The sequence below is a fragment of the Meleagris gallopavo genome, chromosome 10 (assembly GCF_905368555.1).
Source record: "Meleagris gallopavo chromosome 10, MGAL_WU_HG_1.1, whole genome shotgun sequence".
In the NCBI taxonomy this organism is placed as follows: Eukaryota; Metazoa; Chordata; class Aves; order Galliformes; family Phasianidae; genus Meleagris; species Meleagris gallopavo.
The window spans coordinates 20893319-20910516 of record NC_139413.1 but is presented as its reverse complement, the minus strand read 5'-3'; the positions used below and the strand labels follow the sequence as shown (position 1 = coordinate 20910516).

Genomic DNA, 17198 nt, shown 5'->3' with positions numbered 1-17198 from the left:
AAAGTGCAAAGAATTATTATTAGGCAGGGGACACGTGCCTTGGCCCAGGCCCTGGCCTCTCCCCCACGTCCCGGCACCGATATTATTTTGGGGTGCATGTGGAGCCGCCGCTTTCTAATTCTTGCTGTCAAATAGCTATAAATACCCAGCAATAACATGGCAGTGTGTGAAAACAGCCCGGGAATAGGAGCCGGGAGCTGACACGGAGGAAACCGCGCTGTGACCTCATCCTGACTCAGGCGTAAATATACCTGGTGGCAGCGGGGCACGGGGCCCCACGGGTATGGGGATAGTGGCAGTGAGGTCACTAGTGGGGTGGGTGACCCTGGGGACTCCACCAGTGCAGGGGCTGGGGCTGCATCCAGAGCTCCCCACTGTGCCCTCCAGCATGTCCCCAAAGCCACACCCGGTGCAGGGTCATGGGGATGTTTTGGGGTCTGGGGGGCACACAGAGCCTGCTGCAGGACCCCTAGCCCTGGGGCTGGTTCCCAGTCTGGATGAGGGGGAGGGAAGGCAAAGGGAAGCAGTGATGTAAATACCAGCTCAGCTGAAGGAAGATGACTTCATCTCCTTTTCCTCTCCTGCTGCTATTTATAGGCACTTTAATTTACTCCCCTTTGCTTTATTATCTCTCCAGCAAGCCGTTAGCCCTCAGACAGCAGGATGCCTTTACTCACCATGCAGCAAAGGCTTGTGAAAAAAAAAACAACAACTAAACACACATACACACACACAAATATATATATATATATAAATCCACAGACATAGAAAAGCCAAGCATTGGGGCAGGAGACAGAGCACTGGAGACAGGAGCACTGCCATTCCTTGCCCCAAGCTGGGGAGAAAATGTGACCTCTTCAGCTCCTTTGTGAGAAAAAGCGGGGATGAGGTGTCCCCATTCCAGAGCAGGGTTTTGGCAGAGTGCAGCCTGGGTAGTTTCCAAGTCCAGGTCCTGCTTGGGGCTGTACTGCTGGCAGGGGACAGAGCCAGCTGTCCCAGTGTGCGGCGGTCACCCCTGCGTCACTGTCTGTGTGCCATTCCTGCTGCTGCGATGTGCTCCTCGGTGTGCCAGGAAGGGGAGAGGTGCAGTGAGCAGGAAAAGGATTGGAGTTATAAATAATGTGGGGGCATCTCCTGCTGCCCCCGAGAGTGTGACGGAATGGTGGCAGGGCAGCATGTGGATGGCAGCGGGGACGCTTTCCTTTCAGGCGATATTTTGGGATGCAGCCATAAGCAGCCAGCACTTGGCTTGGGAAATCAGCCCCAGAGTGCCTGTGAGACAGCCAAAAGGAAGGGGGTGAGCCTTCTCCTGGCCAGAGCATCTGTAGGCTGCATTGCCCCTCTACTGCCCCTTCCCATATTTCATCCCTTGGGGTTGGCAGTGGAGAGCCCTTGAGCAGTGGAGGGTGTTAAAAAATGGGGGAAACTCATCTGAAAACTGCACGGAGTGGGCAAATGGAGGCAAGCGGTCCCCTGTGCAGATGTCTGGTTGTGGCTCCCCTCATCTGAAGATAATACAGTGCAAACAAATTAACGCTGGGGAGGGGGGAAAAAAGAGAGCAAGAGCCTAGCTAGCAACGTGAGAGAGGGAGAGCAGCTAAAAATAACAGATCCCCCAGGGCGCGGGGAGAAACACGACAAGGATGCACACTTGCAATCCCAGAAGGAGCCTCTCGCCTCTCCAGCTGCTCTGGCCCAAGTGAAGATGAGGCAGCGAGAAGAGGGGAAAGCCTCCGGGTTGGCCGAGCCTAAGAGATGGCCAAACCTATGGGATGGCTGAGCCCAGGGAATGGCCAAGCCATGCACTGGGAGCAGTGCCTCCCACTAGTGCTGGGGATGAAGCAAGGGATTTCTGCTCACTACCCTGAGAAGCTGAGCTGGGGGAAGACGTCAGTGCTGTCGTTTTGGTGGCTGAACTGAGTTGAGGTCTCTGCTAGCACTCCCTCTCCTCCATCTCTGATCAGATTATCATGCTGCTCCCAGTATCCTCACAATGCGGACGGAGCCAAAGCTCTGCCAGCATCCCTAAGGATGCAGCAGAGGATGGGGTATCCCAAGCACGCAGGATACCCTTGGCTGGGAGGCGTGCCTGACCCACTTGCTGCATTCTTCAGTCAGATGCCAGTGGGAGACCCCAGTGGTGCTGCCTTCACAGCTAATTTTAGCCCGTGTTTAATTAATGATGGAGCGTGGAGGGTAGCAGCAAGACGGTGAGCCCAGCCTGCTGTTAGAGGCATAGGGGTAATGTGCAGGGACGTGGTGTGCGACAGCAGGACCAGCTACCAGCGGAAGCATCTCTCCACTCGGATTGAAGCCCTTTTCCTCCTCAGCCATGTGGCCAGGGCTGATAAGGGGCTAGGGAAACCCACAGTATTGTGCTGCCAAACAATAATCACGGGGAGGAATCACGGCAGGGAGGAAGCAGGGGGCCGGGGTGAGGACTGAGCCCCTCCATGTGTTTTCCGGAAATAATTCCCCACTTTCTGTCCAATGTTTTGGGATGGCTCCAGCAAGTATCACCCTTCTGGTTTGGGGCTGAGCCCAGTGCGATCCTGGTGGTGTCAGGGGGGTGGCAGTGGCTGGTGGCTGCTGGTGACACGGTTATTCTCCAGGCCTGCCCGGCTTTAAAATCTATTAACGTCACTTGGCCGATCGAGCCGGGAGCTGCAGAGGCAGCTGAAATGCTGGGGCACAGATCAGATCAGAGCAGGATTTCAATTACAGTAATCAAAGGTGACACAGATAAGGAACCTCTGCTCTATGAAACCACGACAGCTGTCCTCTGGCTCAAACCAGTGCGCATTGAGAGCGGCTCCATCAAAATCACTGAAGTGGTACTCGGGTAAAATTGGATTGCGAATCCATTTTTATCTGGCATGGTGGAAAACACTTTCCCTGTGCTCCCTGGGGAAGAAAAGCAGCTTCCTAGGGGGGAACAGACATGGCAGAGTGGACATTGCCCCACATCCCTGCAGTGCTCGCAGTGCTCCTAGGACAGCTGATGCTGGAGATAACCAGAGGCTCGGGTGCATTGAGCTTGGTAGTCTCTAGAATCACAGAATGGGTTGGGTTGAAAGGGAAGTTAAAGCCCCCAGAGTTCCAAATCCTGCCATAAGCAGCCCATCCAGCCTGGCCTTGGGCATCTCCAGGGATGGGGCATTCACAGCTCTCTGGGCAGCTGTGCCAGCCTTGATCTGCTAGAAGTTAACTAGAAACAAAGTTTGGAGCATTCTAGATCTTGGTAAAAGCTGAAGTCATAGTTTAGGGCATTGCAGAACATCCAAACCGCCCTGATGGCTTTTTGGTCCAGCAGCCCAAAGGTCCTCAGTGTTGGCTGCTCATCTTCTGCTCTCTTGGCCGATTTCTTTCATTTGAAGAAACACTGGGAGCTCTGCAGTGCTGGGAGTTTTGATAATGCCCCACCTGGCCAACATCACTCTGTGTTCCGGGATCAGCCATAACCATCCGTCCTCTGTGCATTTATCAGCACAGCTCCATTCCACCGCCTCCACCAGCTGTTGCCATAGAAGCATTAAACTGAAACATCTGGAGTGTCTCAGCATGAGAAACCCAAGTGTTCTGGGGTCCGGAACAGCATGGATGATCCAAGACAAATTCCCAAGCCATCAGGCTCAACCTGAGCCTGCTCTTTCCAGCCAGAATCCTATCCAAGTGGCTTCATCCCTTCTGCTAGTGGAGCATCCAGCTCTGACTTTTCCCTTTCAGAAAGAAATAGAAAAACCCCCATGTGTGCAACACATCCCTCCCTAGAGCTGAAGGGTCCCTTAATTTCAAGAAGGGTGGATGCAGAATAAGGGGTTTTGCCATCCGGATTCCTTCTGGGTACCTCCTGCTCACCCATGGCCCCACAGTGCTGCCTTTCGGCAATTAATCTGGGCATGCTTTACATTAATGAGTCTCCCCACTTTAAATTATAAATGGCCCTCGGCATATGTGCACACAAACGCACGTGTGTGCGTGGAGAATCCTTTAAGGCCATCATTAGCCGTAATTAGCGGGATCTGTCACTCATCTTTGGCAGTTAACGATGAAGCCCTGAGTCACAGGGATCCGGCGGCGGATAAAATAAACACGATTTCAAACAGTTTGAAAATAACAAGCCCTTATTAATCAGACAAGCCCCAAAGGGGAGTGCTTGGAAAAGCAGCAGCATCTCTGCCATCTCCACAAGCGGAGCTGGAGGGCTCTGATATTCCATCCTGCTCCATCTCTAAAATACGGGTTTGGGATGTGCTAAGGCTTGATGACTTTGAGCAGGCAAAATCCATCCAAAGAGTGCTCCTGCACAGGTCTTCTTTGGGTGAAGGGCTTGGGATCTGGCCCTGGATGCATTATAAGGGTACACAGGAGGCAACAGGAGCATTCCCAGGGTCCCACAGCATGGAGCAGAGCAGGATCTGGGGACAGGGTTGGCATGAAGGATGATTCCTACAGAGCAAGGGGAGCTGGGGAGATTTTGGCTGTCACAGCTGCAGCTAAATCACAGCAAATAGGAGGGGAATGGGACACACGAGGCTGGATTATATTACAAAGGAGCAGTCCATCATGGGGTATTTAAAATAATCCGCTTAGATGCACAGTAGCAGATTTGGAGTGCTAAGGGAATTGAAGGCGCTGTGGCTTTGCAAGGCTGGATCAGATCTGGTGAAGATGCCACTTAGGACAGCACATCCTGTCCTGCTTTGCTGCCACAGGGGGCAGGCACATGGCCCCGCAGCCCCACAAGGTAGCCCACCAGGACGTGTCCAAGGTGACACTGGTGATGGTGGGATGGGTGACGATATCCCATGACATTTTCCTGGGATGCACAAAGGATTTGGTCCATCCATGGGTGATGCTGAGCCCCACACATTCAGCAGCGTGGGAATGCCCAGAGGAGAACGGTACCTGTGCTGCTGGGGGATGCCAACCTCATCCATGGGCACCTGTGACTCTGCTGGGGTTGGGGATGCCCAGAGATGGGTGTCAGGGGGCTACATGGGATTGTTGGTACTTCTCCCTGATTAATGGGGAAATGGGGAAACAGATGATAATGCTTTTCCCCAGTGTGGGCATGCAAGTTGCATTAGCATACCTAGGGATGGACCACTGATGCTAAGAGCTGGTAGGTTCTCAGTTGGCATGCAGCACCCCAGCAGATTTGTAGGCTCTGAGCATCCCTGCATTTCTCCTCCAAGACAAGCTGAAAGCTCAGCCCCAAGAAGAACCATTTCCCAAAAGAGTATCTTTTCAACAGCAGATTTCCATCCTGGGCTCACAGTCCCACACCTCTAGACTGATCTCAGGGCTTCAAGCCATGAAGACAGACCCTGCAGCACCCGTCTGTCACTCATGATGCCTCAGCCATCATATTGCCTGTCCCTTTGGGCCAAGCACCATGCCCACACAATCCATGGCCACGTCTGATTAGGCTATGGGACCACCTGCTCCTCTCTTTGCCCTTCTCTTGCACCCTCTGTCCCCTCATCACCCCTGCGCTGTGCTCCTGTGCTGCACTCCTCTGGGTTTAACCACTGTCCCCAGCTCCCCTCAGTATTAATCCAGGGGAGGATTAAGGTTAACAAGCTCCTGGAGCCACCTAGCCCTCGTGCCTGCACAGGCAGACTGATGTGTCCTGGCCCCAGAGAGGGCACGGTGCCCTGAGCATTCCTGCAAGCCCAGGAGATAGGGATGGGGTTGGGGATGGGGATAGTGTTCAGGCTAGGGGTGAGATTGGGGGTGAGGGTGAGGATGGAGACAGAGGGGCCTTGGGCTCTCCCCCATTTCTTCTCATCCTTTGGTCTCTAGATAGGTCTGGACTCATGACAGCTAGTTTGAATGCATGGAAAATATCTTAATCCCAGTAAATCCATGATCCTCATGGTGCTGCCCACCAGAGCCCACTACTCCAGACTTAAGACCCAGGGGTACACAACCTGTGGAGATAGGGAGAACAAGATACCGAGGATGCTACTGCCATGGGGCAGGATGGTCCAAGCAGAGCTTCCTCCCTCTTGTGTCCACCTACTGCTAACCCTGTTGGGAACAGGGCTTTTAGAGAGAGCAGAGGTGAAATGTTTCTATATAGTCATGTATTCTGCTATTTCAAGGTGGGATTCCTATGTGTTTCACACCCATCGTAGCCCCTGATCCTCTCACGCATTGTCTCACTGATCGGGGGCTATGGATATGGCTACTCCCTGGCATGTGGGGTGGCAGAGTGCCCTGTTCCTCTCACCAGCCCAATTCCATATCACCAGGAGTTGCCTTCACCTGCCCTGACCCACGAGCCATAATCCCCCTCCTGCTGCACCCGCAGGATGCAGATGAGTTATCTCAGCAGCTGGTCCTGGCTGGGTGAGCTGAGGCCAGCGCAGGGCTGGTGGCTGATGGCTGCAGGACAAGGGATGAGGAGTGGGAACAGCCTCTGCTGAGGAAGCAGGGTGACTGAGCTCCCACCTGCACCAGTCCCAGGCTGCCAGCACTAACCCCATCCCATAGAGAAGGGGGTACTGGATGGAGGGAACACAAACAGCACCCAAACTGAGGAGGAAGGAGAGGAAGAGAGGCTCTGCCCCATCTCTGGGGTCTATAAATAGGTCAAAGGAACCAAAAAATGCTGTCCGAAGTTGTGTCTCCTATATTTGTAAGAAGCAAAGAAGATGCTGGGATAGGGGCTGAGCTGAGCTTTTAACCAGGAAGATTACACTTAGCAGGAGCATTTACCTCTGCCTCTAATCCGCCTCCACAAAGACTTGCTAACTCCTTCCCGTATTTAACTGGAAGGCTTGAACTCTTCGTGCTGTCTATGCTCCCTGAGCACCCAATGCCCTCTCGGGGGACTCCTATAGGAGTGGGCACTTCCCTCATTTTTCCCATGCTTTTGCTCTAGGTTCATGGGTGAACACTTCAGTGATGCTGAAGATGAATGGCTATTTGTTGTCAGCATAGCCATAGGCTGTTGCTGCTGGCTTGTCACTCTGGTGCATTTTCCGTACGGCTCAGGTGGTGCCAGATGGGATGACCAGTACCTGGCCCCTGGATTGGTGAGGTCCTCAAAGCCCTAAAATAAGTGGGTCAGGGCTGGAGGCACAAATCCAACCCTGCTCCTAGGAAGGGGCTTGACACAGCTTTGCCACTGCATGCTTTGACAGGCCTTTCTCAAAATGCAGGGTTAGACAGTGACCTGCAAAAGGCCAGGACAGGGGTTAGCCATGGGTCACCCCCAGAGTGTGTCTGCCACAAGGCACTGAGGTCCTCTCATCTGGACTTTGCTGAGCAAAAATCACTGCTGCTCTCAACTAAAAAGCAAGAGAAGAGCTCTGGCTGTTTGGCAAGCGAAGGCGGTCTTATGTTCAGCTGGATTTCTGTAGGAACAGAAAACATTCGCAGCCGGCGTGGGACAGCGGGGGCAGCAAGGGGCTGCTGCCAGGGACAAGCATGGGGGCTGGCAGGGAGGTGGGAGCCCAGCACGATGCAAAGCAGGCAGTAATTCTGTGCCAGGTCTGCAGGCTGGGATAGGAAGGAAGCATGAGCCGAGGCAGCAGAGCCAGGGCTGAGACGTCTGGCTTCTGGGAAGCAGTAGCTATGGGAAATGTGGGCTGCCCTATCCAAGGGAGTTATGAATACTTATCCTATGGGATTGCTGCCGTGTTTGGTTGAAGTGAAGGGCTCCCTGTGTGTGGGGCTGAGCAGGGATGCTCACAGGCAGCTCTAAGTCCCTCCGGTCCAAATTCTTGGCCAATCACAAGCTCAGGTTGCTCTGTGCTATCCCCACATCCTCATCCCCATCTCCATTCACCATCTCGTTCATCACAACAATGAATGGAGTCGTCTGGGCAGTTCCCTTCTCCCATTGTTGCTTCCATAGGTTGCAACCTCCATCAGAAGGACTGGGGGGATTTCTTTCTTGGATGAATGTGAGATCAATGCCTTGCTGAGGTGTCACCCAAGCTATCTTTTAAGGGCAGCAGTGGGAGGTAGGCGAGGAACACGCCTGCTCCATCCCTTTTCCTGGATGGGTAACCCAAGCACTTGGAAATGCCAAGAGCTCACTCAAAAAAGTGTTCCTCTGAGCCTTTGGGATCATATTTTGCATTTATTTGTCCCTTATCAAAAGGATTTTCTCCCCATCCTACTGTTAACTGGAAAGCACCAAGAGTCTCATGTCATCAGTGCACATGAATCTTGGGGCTGCAGACACTGATGAGACACCAACAGCCTTCCCACCCCCAGAGCATCACACCGCAGCAGTCCAGGCTGACAGTGATGTGGAAGTTTCCATTCCCACCAACCCTTCATTCAGGCACTCATAACTCTGTCTAATATGTTTTTGTTTTCCTCTCTCCTTTGGGGATAGAATTTTTCTGGCTTTGTGCAGAAATGTCTCTGAAGTACTTTGGGAGTGGAAACCTCCCATTATACTGTTGAAAAATAATATTAATCTTCCCCCTCCTTTTATGAAGAGCTTTCTCTCAAATGGCTGGGGACTGAAGGTAGCACTTGATGAGGAAACAGCCCTTGCTGAAGGGATATTCCCCATCCCTGGAGCTGCTCAAGGATAGGCTGGATGGGGCTTTGGGCAGCTGACCTGGTGGGACATGTCCCTGCCCATGGTAGTTGGGGTTGGAACTGGGTGGGCTTTAAGGTCCTTTCCAACACAAGACATGTCGGGGCCATCCATCAGTATTTGTTTCTTTACTTTATCCCACCTAGCCTCCAAGAAATTAGAATCACAGAATCACTGAGGCTAGAAAAGTCTTCTGAGATCACCCAGTCCAACCCCACCCCACTATGCCCACTGACCGCATTCCTCAGTGCCACAACCCCATGCTTCTCGATCACCTCCAGGGATGGTGACCTCACCACTGGTGGATATCGGTGTCCCAGTCTCTTGGTGCCCAATGAAGGCATCGCATCCATGCAGTGGTTTATAAGCTCTGACCCTACATAGGGCTGTTCGTTTTATTTCCCCACTCGGCATTCAGAGGCCGTTCTTCCTTGCACTTATTTACTGCTAACCAGAGAAAGCCAGGGAGAACGATCTCCAAAGCAAACAGAGCCATGTTTCCATTTGGGAAAAGTGACAAGGAAAGTGCACGGAGCAAGGAGCAGCACACGATGGATTGCATGCGTGTAACTGCGAGGAGAGCAGCAGCCAACGCGCCGCCTGCGCTGAATTCCTGGCCTGGATGGATGGCCAGATGGATGGCTTCTCACACCCCCGGGAGTCCCTGTTCTGGGTCTATCCAACAGCAGCGAGAGGTGCTGTGCTGTGCCACCTCCAAACCTGGGGACCCTCAGGTCCCAGGAGTGGCAGCAGTACAGGGACATCTCTGTGTCCCCAGCTTTGCTGCTGCATTCTTCTCTCCAATGCTCGTGCTGTGATTAAACTATGAGCCGTTCTGTTTATTAAAAGAAAGAGTTATGGCAGGAAGGGATTGGGATTATTTCTCTCCTCCATGAATAAAGTTCTACAGTTCCTCTTAAAATCAGACCTGAGGAATTTACAGAGTGGTTATTGTACATTCCTTGCAAAAAAAAAAAAAAAATCCGAGCGAGCAGTGCCAGTGCATTAAAGTAATGAATAAAGGAAGTGAAAAATATTTAAAATTCCTATACAGTGTTACATTTCAAAAATGTCCTGGTTGCAGAACTGGGGGAAGGTGGCTCTTTTCTCCCTAATTTCTCTGAATTTGTTACAAGTCTCCTTCCATTTTGCTCACCATTTCCAGACAAGGCCCTGGCACGGTGACAGAGATGCGAAGTGCACAAAGGGACCGAAGTGTGGTCTGATCATTCTGTAACTGGAGCTGCCCAAGGCAAAACTTTTTTTTCAAGCCAGTGTAAATGGGGATGGCTGAAACCCTCCACAATCAGTCTGCCAGGGTTCTCCTGTAACGGATTGCTCCGTTTAACTCTGTCGCTGGTGAAATGACGAGAGGAATTAGTGTAGGGAGAGATACAAGGTGAATGGCAGCTTCATGGCCCCACAGACTCGGGAGTGCCATAGCCCAGGGTGTGGGCAGCCCTGCCCCTCCGCAAAAGACCCCAAACGCTGGCAGTGTGCGGGGAGAAAAGTGCCCACTGTAGGGCCGTGGGTCCTGGAGCACCATGCATAGCTGCGGGCTGGCACTGGGATGGGGACGATCCAAGTGTCCAAGTTGCAATCCTTTTTGAACAGGATTTGCATTCTGCTTTGGTGCTGCAGAGGTTTGGTTTATGTAAGAGCTGTGTGTTAGCGTCAGTGTTCTGGGGGAGCCGGGTGGGAGCACTGTCCTGCAGAAGGGATGCTTGAGGTGGATATGAGCGCGTGAGCGCGTGCTGCTCCGGAGATGTTCGGACACTTCCACTGCTCTGAAATCTGGCAGCAATGATGCCCTGAGGCTAGAGATGTACCTTTCGCTTTTCCCATGAAATTCCACTCTGGTTTGGCTGAGTTATTAAAAAAAAAAAAAAAAAAAGTTTGAAAATCGCCATTTCCCTTCTGCTGCCTGCATTCCTCAGGAAAACTTTGGCAGCCTGTCAACACAATAACTGAACGTGAACTTTCTGAAGAGCTGGCCCAGCATACTGCTTGCCAAAGCAGCACTCCGGAGCACCGTGTCCTTTCCCTCACCCCCTGCCCACCCCTTGTGCCCCCATCCTGGTACCCCTCTCCTAACCTACATTGCACTGATTGATTTAAAAGACCTTATGCTTTTTTTTTTTTTTTTTTTTTTTAATGTTAAAAGAATGTTGTTTACAATGCAAAGCCAAGTGCTTTTAAGTTAGGAAATGCCGAATGTATGATTTCTTCCAAGTCCAGCTCTGTGCATGCATCATTGTACTGCAACCCCTGTGTACATGAGCCCATATTTTGGCCCCTTTCATTGCAGTGTGCCCAGCACCAGGGAAGGGGATGCAGGCTGCCCAGCCAGTTGTAAATAAGACACTTCCTAACATAGAAGTGTTTCATTTAGATGCTTTTGTAGACCACGTATTATTCTTTAATACAGGTTTTTCATGCAATATATAATTTTCAAACCAAAGCACCCTACTTGGGGATGCTTGCCGAGCTTTTCCTCACCACAGAAATGTGGCCACAGCTGGGGTGGAGCAAGGCAACACTTTTGCAGCCTACAAGGGTACAAACCAAAGCTTTAAATCATCGAGGAGGAGGCACAGTCCCTGCTAGAAGCAGAAGGAAACATGGGGAGGAAACCTGCTGTCACTTCGCCCCGTCACCTCAGCATAGCACAGGGGTTAATACCCTTAATCTGGTGGCAAATGCTTTGCAGTCTCTGTGGTATTTCAGGGGCTGGGACTGTATAATTGCAGGGGAAGATGCAGTCTGCTCCATCCGTGCGGGATGCAGCCATCAGTTCAGTAGTTCACAGATCCCAGTGCTTGCACAGCGCAAGGCCGGTAATGGAATGGGGCATGGTCAAGGCTCTGCTTTGTGCCAGCAAAGGTGTCTAGCAGGGTCTGAGCTTCTTCTAATAGCGGCAATTGTATTCAGCTCTCAGGAGTACTCAGCCCACCCCAAAAATCTCTCATCTTTGAGTGAGTTGGGCTGGCAGCACTGTGGGCTCAGCCCCTCTTCCTCTTGCAGTCCTCCAGCTATAACAGCCCGTTGTGGCCCACATTCAGCTGTCAGAGATCACACGATCGTGGCTCAGTAAAGAGGAAATCAAGCAGTTTGGCACAAATGGCTTTTTCGTGTTTGGTGCCTTTCAGTGCAGGGCCACTCAGCACTGCCTGAAGCACAAGCAAGTGCTCAAAACTTCAATATTTAATCTTGACTTCAGATGCAAACTGTGAGGTCCACTGGAAGGGAGCCACTGACACTGGGATGGGAGATATGTTGGAGGGACAGTGCATAGCTATCAGATCTTGCTTTCAGTCTTGCTTTGCAATGCAGACCTCTTGGAAAAGACATGTATTGTGTTATTTTGGTGTTTGGTCATAGCTTTTCCAGATGTGGGGTGACCTATTGTTCAGCCAGAGCACCTCTCTGCGCTCAGCACTCCCCTCATCTTGCTCATTCACTCCAAAGGCACTGCTGTGACGTGACACGCATGTGTCCCTCTGTCCCAGCACACACACAGCCACTTGCCCCCAGTGCTGGGAAAGGGAGAGCCCCATACGTCTGCGTTGGGAGCCAAGCAATCCTGGATATATTATAAGCTCAGTTTTGAGAAATAAAAACACATTAATATTCTGTTCTCTCAAGGCATTATCCTACTGTTTACCATTACATGCAATCCTTCGCCTTAAATTGTGTCTTTGATTAAAGCAGCAATGAGAGAAACCAGTGCTAATAACAAAATGTATTCTGCTTTAAATCACTAAAGTGAAAACATCAATAAGCTGTAACCATCAGTGCCGCCATGAAAATGAAGGCAACCATCATGGGAAACGGCAAGAATGAAATCCACTTTGCCAGCATAAAAGCCAAGTAATTAGGTCTTATGTGGGTGGAACTCATAACGAGGTGCAGGAAGGAGTGGGGGGGGGAACAAATTTCAGCCTCAACCTCCCCAAGAGCTACTTATCAAAGTTTGGGGGCGGCAGCGGGGCCAGCAGCCCCTCTCCTCAGCTCAGATGGGACTGCAGCAGCTCAGCCCCACCTCCACCTGCACCCACTGCAGCATCACTGGGCAGGAGGGAGGCTGCTGACAGGAGGGCATTTCACTCTGATCAAGCTCGAGATGCTGTCTTGCATTAGCACAAACATTTAATTTAAAAATTAGAAGAAGGAATGGTAGCTGCTTATCATAGATTAATCAGCGTGTGGACGGGGATATGAAATTAATTTATCTGCAGAGGGCTGCATGAGGCACAGCGTTGAACGCTCCTCCAGGAGCTACTGTGGGAGCAGCACTGAGGCCGTGGGCAAACAAACCACAGGCCTGGCTGGGTGCCTCGCCAGGCTCGGCCCCACTCGGGAGCCCTGCCGGGGGCTGCGTGCCGCTCAGGGCATCGCTAGTAACTGAACTGTCCACGTTTATAGTGCAAGGAGAGCACATAAGCTCGGTGCTCTTTGAGGCCGCTTCCGCTTTCCGCATTCCCCACGCCTGAGGGGCTCTCGCTCTGCCGCTCCTCAGGCCGCCTCGGGCCCGGGTCGAGATGGCCGCCTTCACGCCCCCCGCAGCGCTGCGCCCGGCCTTTTAGGTGCTGGGAGCACCGCCCCCAGGCACTGCTACGTCCAGACCGCCACCCCCCGGCCGGCTCACGGGGCTCAACCCCGACCCCAGCACCGCAACCCCGAAGCGCCCGCACCCCTTTGTCCCTGTCTCCCCTCGGCGCTCGCCTCCCTTTGTCCCGCTTAGTAACCGGGGCTGCCGGCCAACCACCATCTAGCCGGCCGGCTTCGCCGCCATCTGATTGGGCGAGCCGTTCGGAGCGCTCCACCAATCCCGACGCTCGCTGCTCTCTCAGACAAAGGCAGCAGCTCCGGCAACTGGGCTCCGCTCCCCCCGTCCCTCGCGCGTGCTCCGCGGCGGCAGCCCCTTGGCGACAGGCCAGCCGCGGGACGCGCCACTCGCCCCCGTCCCCTCAGAACAGGGGGCACATCTTTGAGAAGCGGGCTGAAAAAGCGGCCGGAGAGGCAACGGGGAGCCGGTACAAAAAGATAAAGCGAAGAGGCATTGGAATGTTTTTTTGGAAAGCTTGCTTTCGGGTGTGCTTTGACGGAGTAAAGACAACCGCTCGCCCTTTCTCTCGGCTTGCTCCCCCCCTCCACTCTCCCGTGGTAGCGCCCGCTCCCCGATGCGCTTATAAAGGCGCCTCGAGGCCCCGCCCCCTCGCCCCACCCGCGCGGCGCCGGGGGGCGTGGCCTCGCGCTCGGCAAGAGGCGGTTGGCGACGGTTGGGCCCCTCAGAGCCTCTTAAAATGAAACCTAGCGGGGCCGGCGGCGGCGCGCAGAGCGAGGGGCTGCCGCCACCAGGAGCAGCAGCAGCAACAGCAGCAGCGCCCGCCGCAGCCGCTCGGAGCCGCCGGCTGAGCCAGGCCGGGCTGCACGCAGGGCACGGCGGGCACCGCCGCGGGCTGCACGCCCGGCGCTGATCTCGGGGCTGAGCGCTACCCGACCCGGCTCGGCTGCCGGTATTGTTCCCGCCGCCTCCTCCTTTCTCCTTGGGCTGCGGCTCGGGCTCCATCCGGCAGTGCAGTCGCCTCCTCCCGAGCCGCCGCTGTGCCCCTCTTTTGTGCCGGGTTTTTGTCTTGCCGTCCGCCAGGTGTTTTTAAAAATACCCCGAAAATGGCGATTTTTAGAGAGAATTCAGGAAAGTGGCTTTTCTGTGGAAAGGTGTCTTTTTAAACAAACAGCGAGAAGCGCTTTATATATATTATATATATCTATCGTACAGCTACCTGTCTGAGGTCCTGCAGGGCAGCGCTGAGCTGTCTTGTGTGGCTTCATTTTTTTTGATTAACTTTAATTTAGCGATTTTTTGTCTTTTTTTTTTTTTTAGTCGAAGCATTGTTTTAGAGCAGGTGGGTTGTTCTCGAAAGCCTTTTCCCACCTTTAAAAAAAAAAATATATATATATGTATATATTATTGTATTTTAAATAATTAACTGCCAAGAAAGGCGCGCTGCCGCGATGTACAACACAGTGTGGGATATGGACCGCGATGACACGGACTGGAGGGAGGTGATGATGCCCTATTCCACTGAGCTCATCTTTTACATTGAGATGGACCCTCCAGGTACGGAGCTGAGCCGTCTGGGTGCACTCAGGGAGCGGGAGGGGTGGGTGCAAATTGGGCTGAAGGTGGTTTGAACTTCAGAGCGATGAGACCCTGCTGTCTGTGGGTGCCCTGGTGCTGGGACTGGGGTGGGGGCTGCCGTGGATGGGGCGGTGGGAGAGCTGCTCTCAGCTCCTCGGCTGCTTTTTGTCAGGAAAACCACCTTTTATTGAAAACCGTATATCTGTGTTCGTTGCTGGAGAGGTGCTTTTATTAGCCTCTTCACCTGTGTGCCTTTATGTGCCCGTAACACTTTGATGGAGGTGATTTACCTAGCTCCATTCACTTTCAGTTTAATAGTTTTTACGCTTTCTGAGACCCTTTTTCTCTCTCCAGCACTGACAGATTAAGTGTGTGTTGTTTCTGGGTTCTGTTCTTGTGGCCAGGAAGGCTTGCAAATAGGTTGGAAGACTTTCCTTGAGGCAGCGTTATTTTCATTACACTTTATAACCTCATTCAGAAGGCTTCGGTGCAACTTTTTTTCATTGGTTGCCAGCACTGAAAGCAGATAAATGCATCGTTTTCTGCTTGCCTGAAGTTTTAAGTTGGGCAGAAAGTTTCCTTTCTGCCAGAGGAAGGTTTGCAAGTGCAAGGAGAAGAGTCTGATTCTGTCTTTGGTAATGAATTAAAAAATGCGTATGTGGATGGTGGCGGGGACTATCTCTGTACCTCAAAGAGTGGAAGTGGCTGCAAGCAGGAAGGTAACCAAAGGGTCCCTGTGTTCTCAGCTCTCTCATCTGTATGTTTCGGTAAAATAGGCATCAAAGATCCCAAATAAGCACTTGTAAGTGGAATGATCTGCATAGCATGCACTGTCAGAGCTTCAAAATGTACTTTTCAACCTGTGCATGAATTTTGGCGTCTGTCTCCAATGTATTCAGTCTGCTTCAGCTCAGAGAGCTTTTTTTCTCCATAGGTATGTGTGTGCTTGAATCAAAAGGGGTGGGGGGAGGATCATCTTCAGTTTTTTGGATCTCTGGACCTGCAGTCATTTCCTCTGCAAACTCTGACGCTTTAAAAATTGGACAGATCTCTCAGTGCTGGCCACTGCTCATTAAATTCTTGCATAGCTGACACTACCTATTTTTAGATGCTTCTCCTGAAAGCGTGAAGTTCAGTCAAATCCGTTTTCTTGCTTCTGTGAATTTCAAAGGCTATCTTTTTTTGTAAATGCTTTTAATAGTTTACACAGTTAATATTTGTTTCTACTTGTATTGAGCAAAAAAAAAAAAAAAGAAAAAAAAGAAAAAATGAGTTCAGTTGTAGGTGACTTCAAACAGTTGGTGTTGGGCTTTTTTAATTTAAAAAAAAAAAAAAAAAAAGCTTGGTATGGGGAGGCTGCTGTAAGAGGCTGACCTAACTAAACTGGTCAGAAAACACTTGTCAGTATTCCTGCAGAAGTGCCATGCAGCCTGGGGAGGGTGAAAAGCAGAAACAGTGCTTTTGTCATTAATAATGCCAATATTAGTATTGTTGAAACGTTGTTGGGGATTGAGACTCTACATGTTCCAAACAGCAGCTTGTGAAAGGACGTAGTGTTACGTGCAGATCCCCCAATGAATTCAGTAACTCTGTACTTCGTGTTTTTTAAACGAGAAAAGTCAGAGCTGGAAATGATGCGTGGGATGGTCCCCATGTGTATGTCCTGATTTGGTAGAAGTATAACTTTTAAATTGCAGAGGGAGGGAAAGAAAGTGTGGCCTCCTCCAGAGGTAAGGTGGAAAAGCATTCTCTGGTCTGGGCTGATAGGTCATCCCTAAGGGGAGCATGGAGGAATTTATTTGGAGGACTCAGACACTGCATACCTTAGGATAAAGTCGCTGCATTTGCACCCAGTAACAACCACAGCTCTGCTTGGCCCACCTCCAAGAAAAATTTGTGAAGGTTTTCAGTATAGAATTCCCTTGCGCAGTGACTAGAGCTCCTGAGCAGCTGAATGGTGGCAATATGTTTTCTCAACAGCACACAAACTAACAATATGCAGTGAATTACCTGCTGCCAAAGGAAGGCAGCGCGTTCTTTTGTTCACAGAACTTGCGTGAAGAGTTCCCCAGCTGGTCTTTATGCTGCAATACTGGGCATTTACTGATGCCAGAAGCCAAATGTCTCAAATCATGCATGACTGCTCGTGATTACGTTTTAGTATCTCAGCTGCAGGCAGAAGACAAAAGCAAGGGGAGCCTAATGTACGGTGTCACCTGTAACCTCTAAGTCAAGGATGGGGATACTGTTTCTTGTTAAGAGCCAGTAGGCTTTTAATTTATCTTGGCAGGCTGTCTGAATACCCACCTTAGTGTTGCAAAATAATAATGCAGAAATTAAACCCCGTGATAGCAGGCAGTCTGGAGTCATTCCTGTCAGACCTCAGTGCACCTGCAGCAGCTTATCAGCTGGCTCCTGCTTTTGGTCAGATGTTGGAGGTATAAATGGATGCTCAGAGCAAGTCCTGAAGCGTGGTTGCTCAAA

The 17198-nt window shown here is 51.6% G+C and overlaps 1 protein-coding gene across 2 annotated transcripts in view; it reads left to right on the top strand.

Annotated features, from left to right (window-relative positions):
- Positions 1-17198, top strand: part of PIK3R3 (phosphoinositide-3-kinase regulatory subunit 3) — a 57498-nt gene that overhangs the window by 11442 nt on the left and 28858 nt on the right. The window contains exon 1 of one of the 2 annotated variants that reach the window (XM_010716171.4): positions 13807-14693. The exons of the other annotated variant lie outside the window; for it this stretch is intronic. Coding sequence (XP_010714473.1) covers positions 14588-14693 — 106 coding nt within the window. The 5' untranslated portion in view covers positions 13807-14587. Of the gene's footprint in view, positions 1-13806; positions 14694-17198 lie in introns of those variants that run through there. 2 annotated transcript variants of the gene reach the window in all.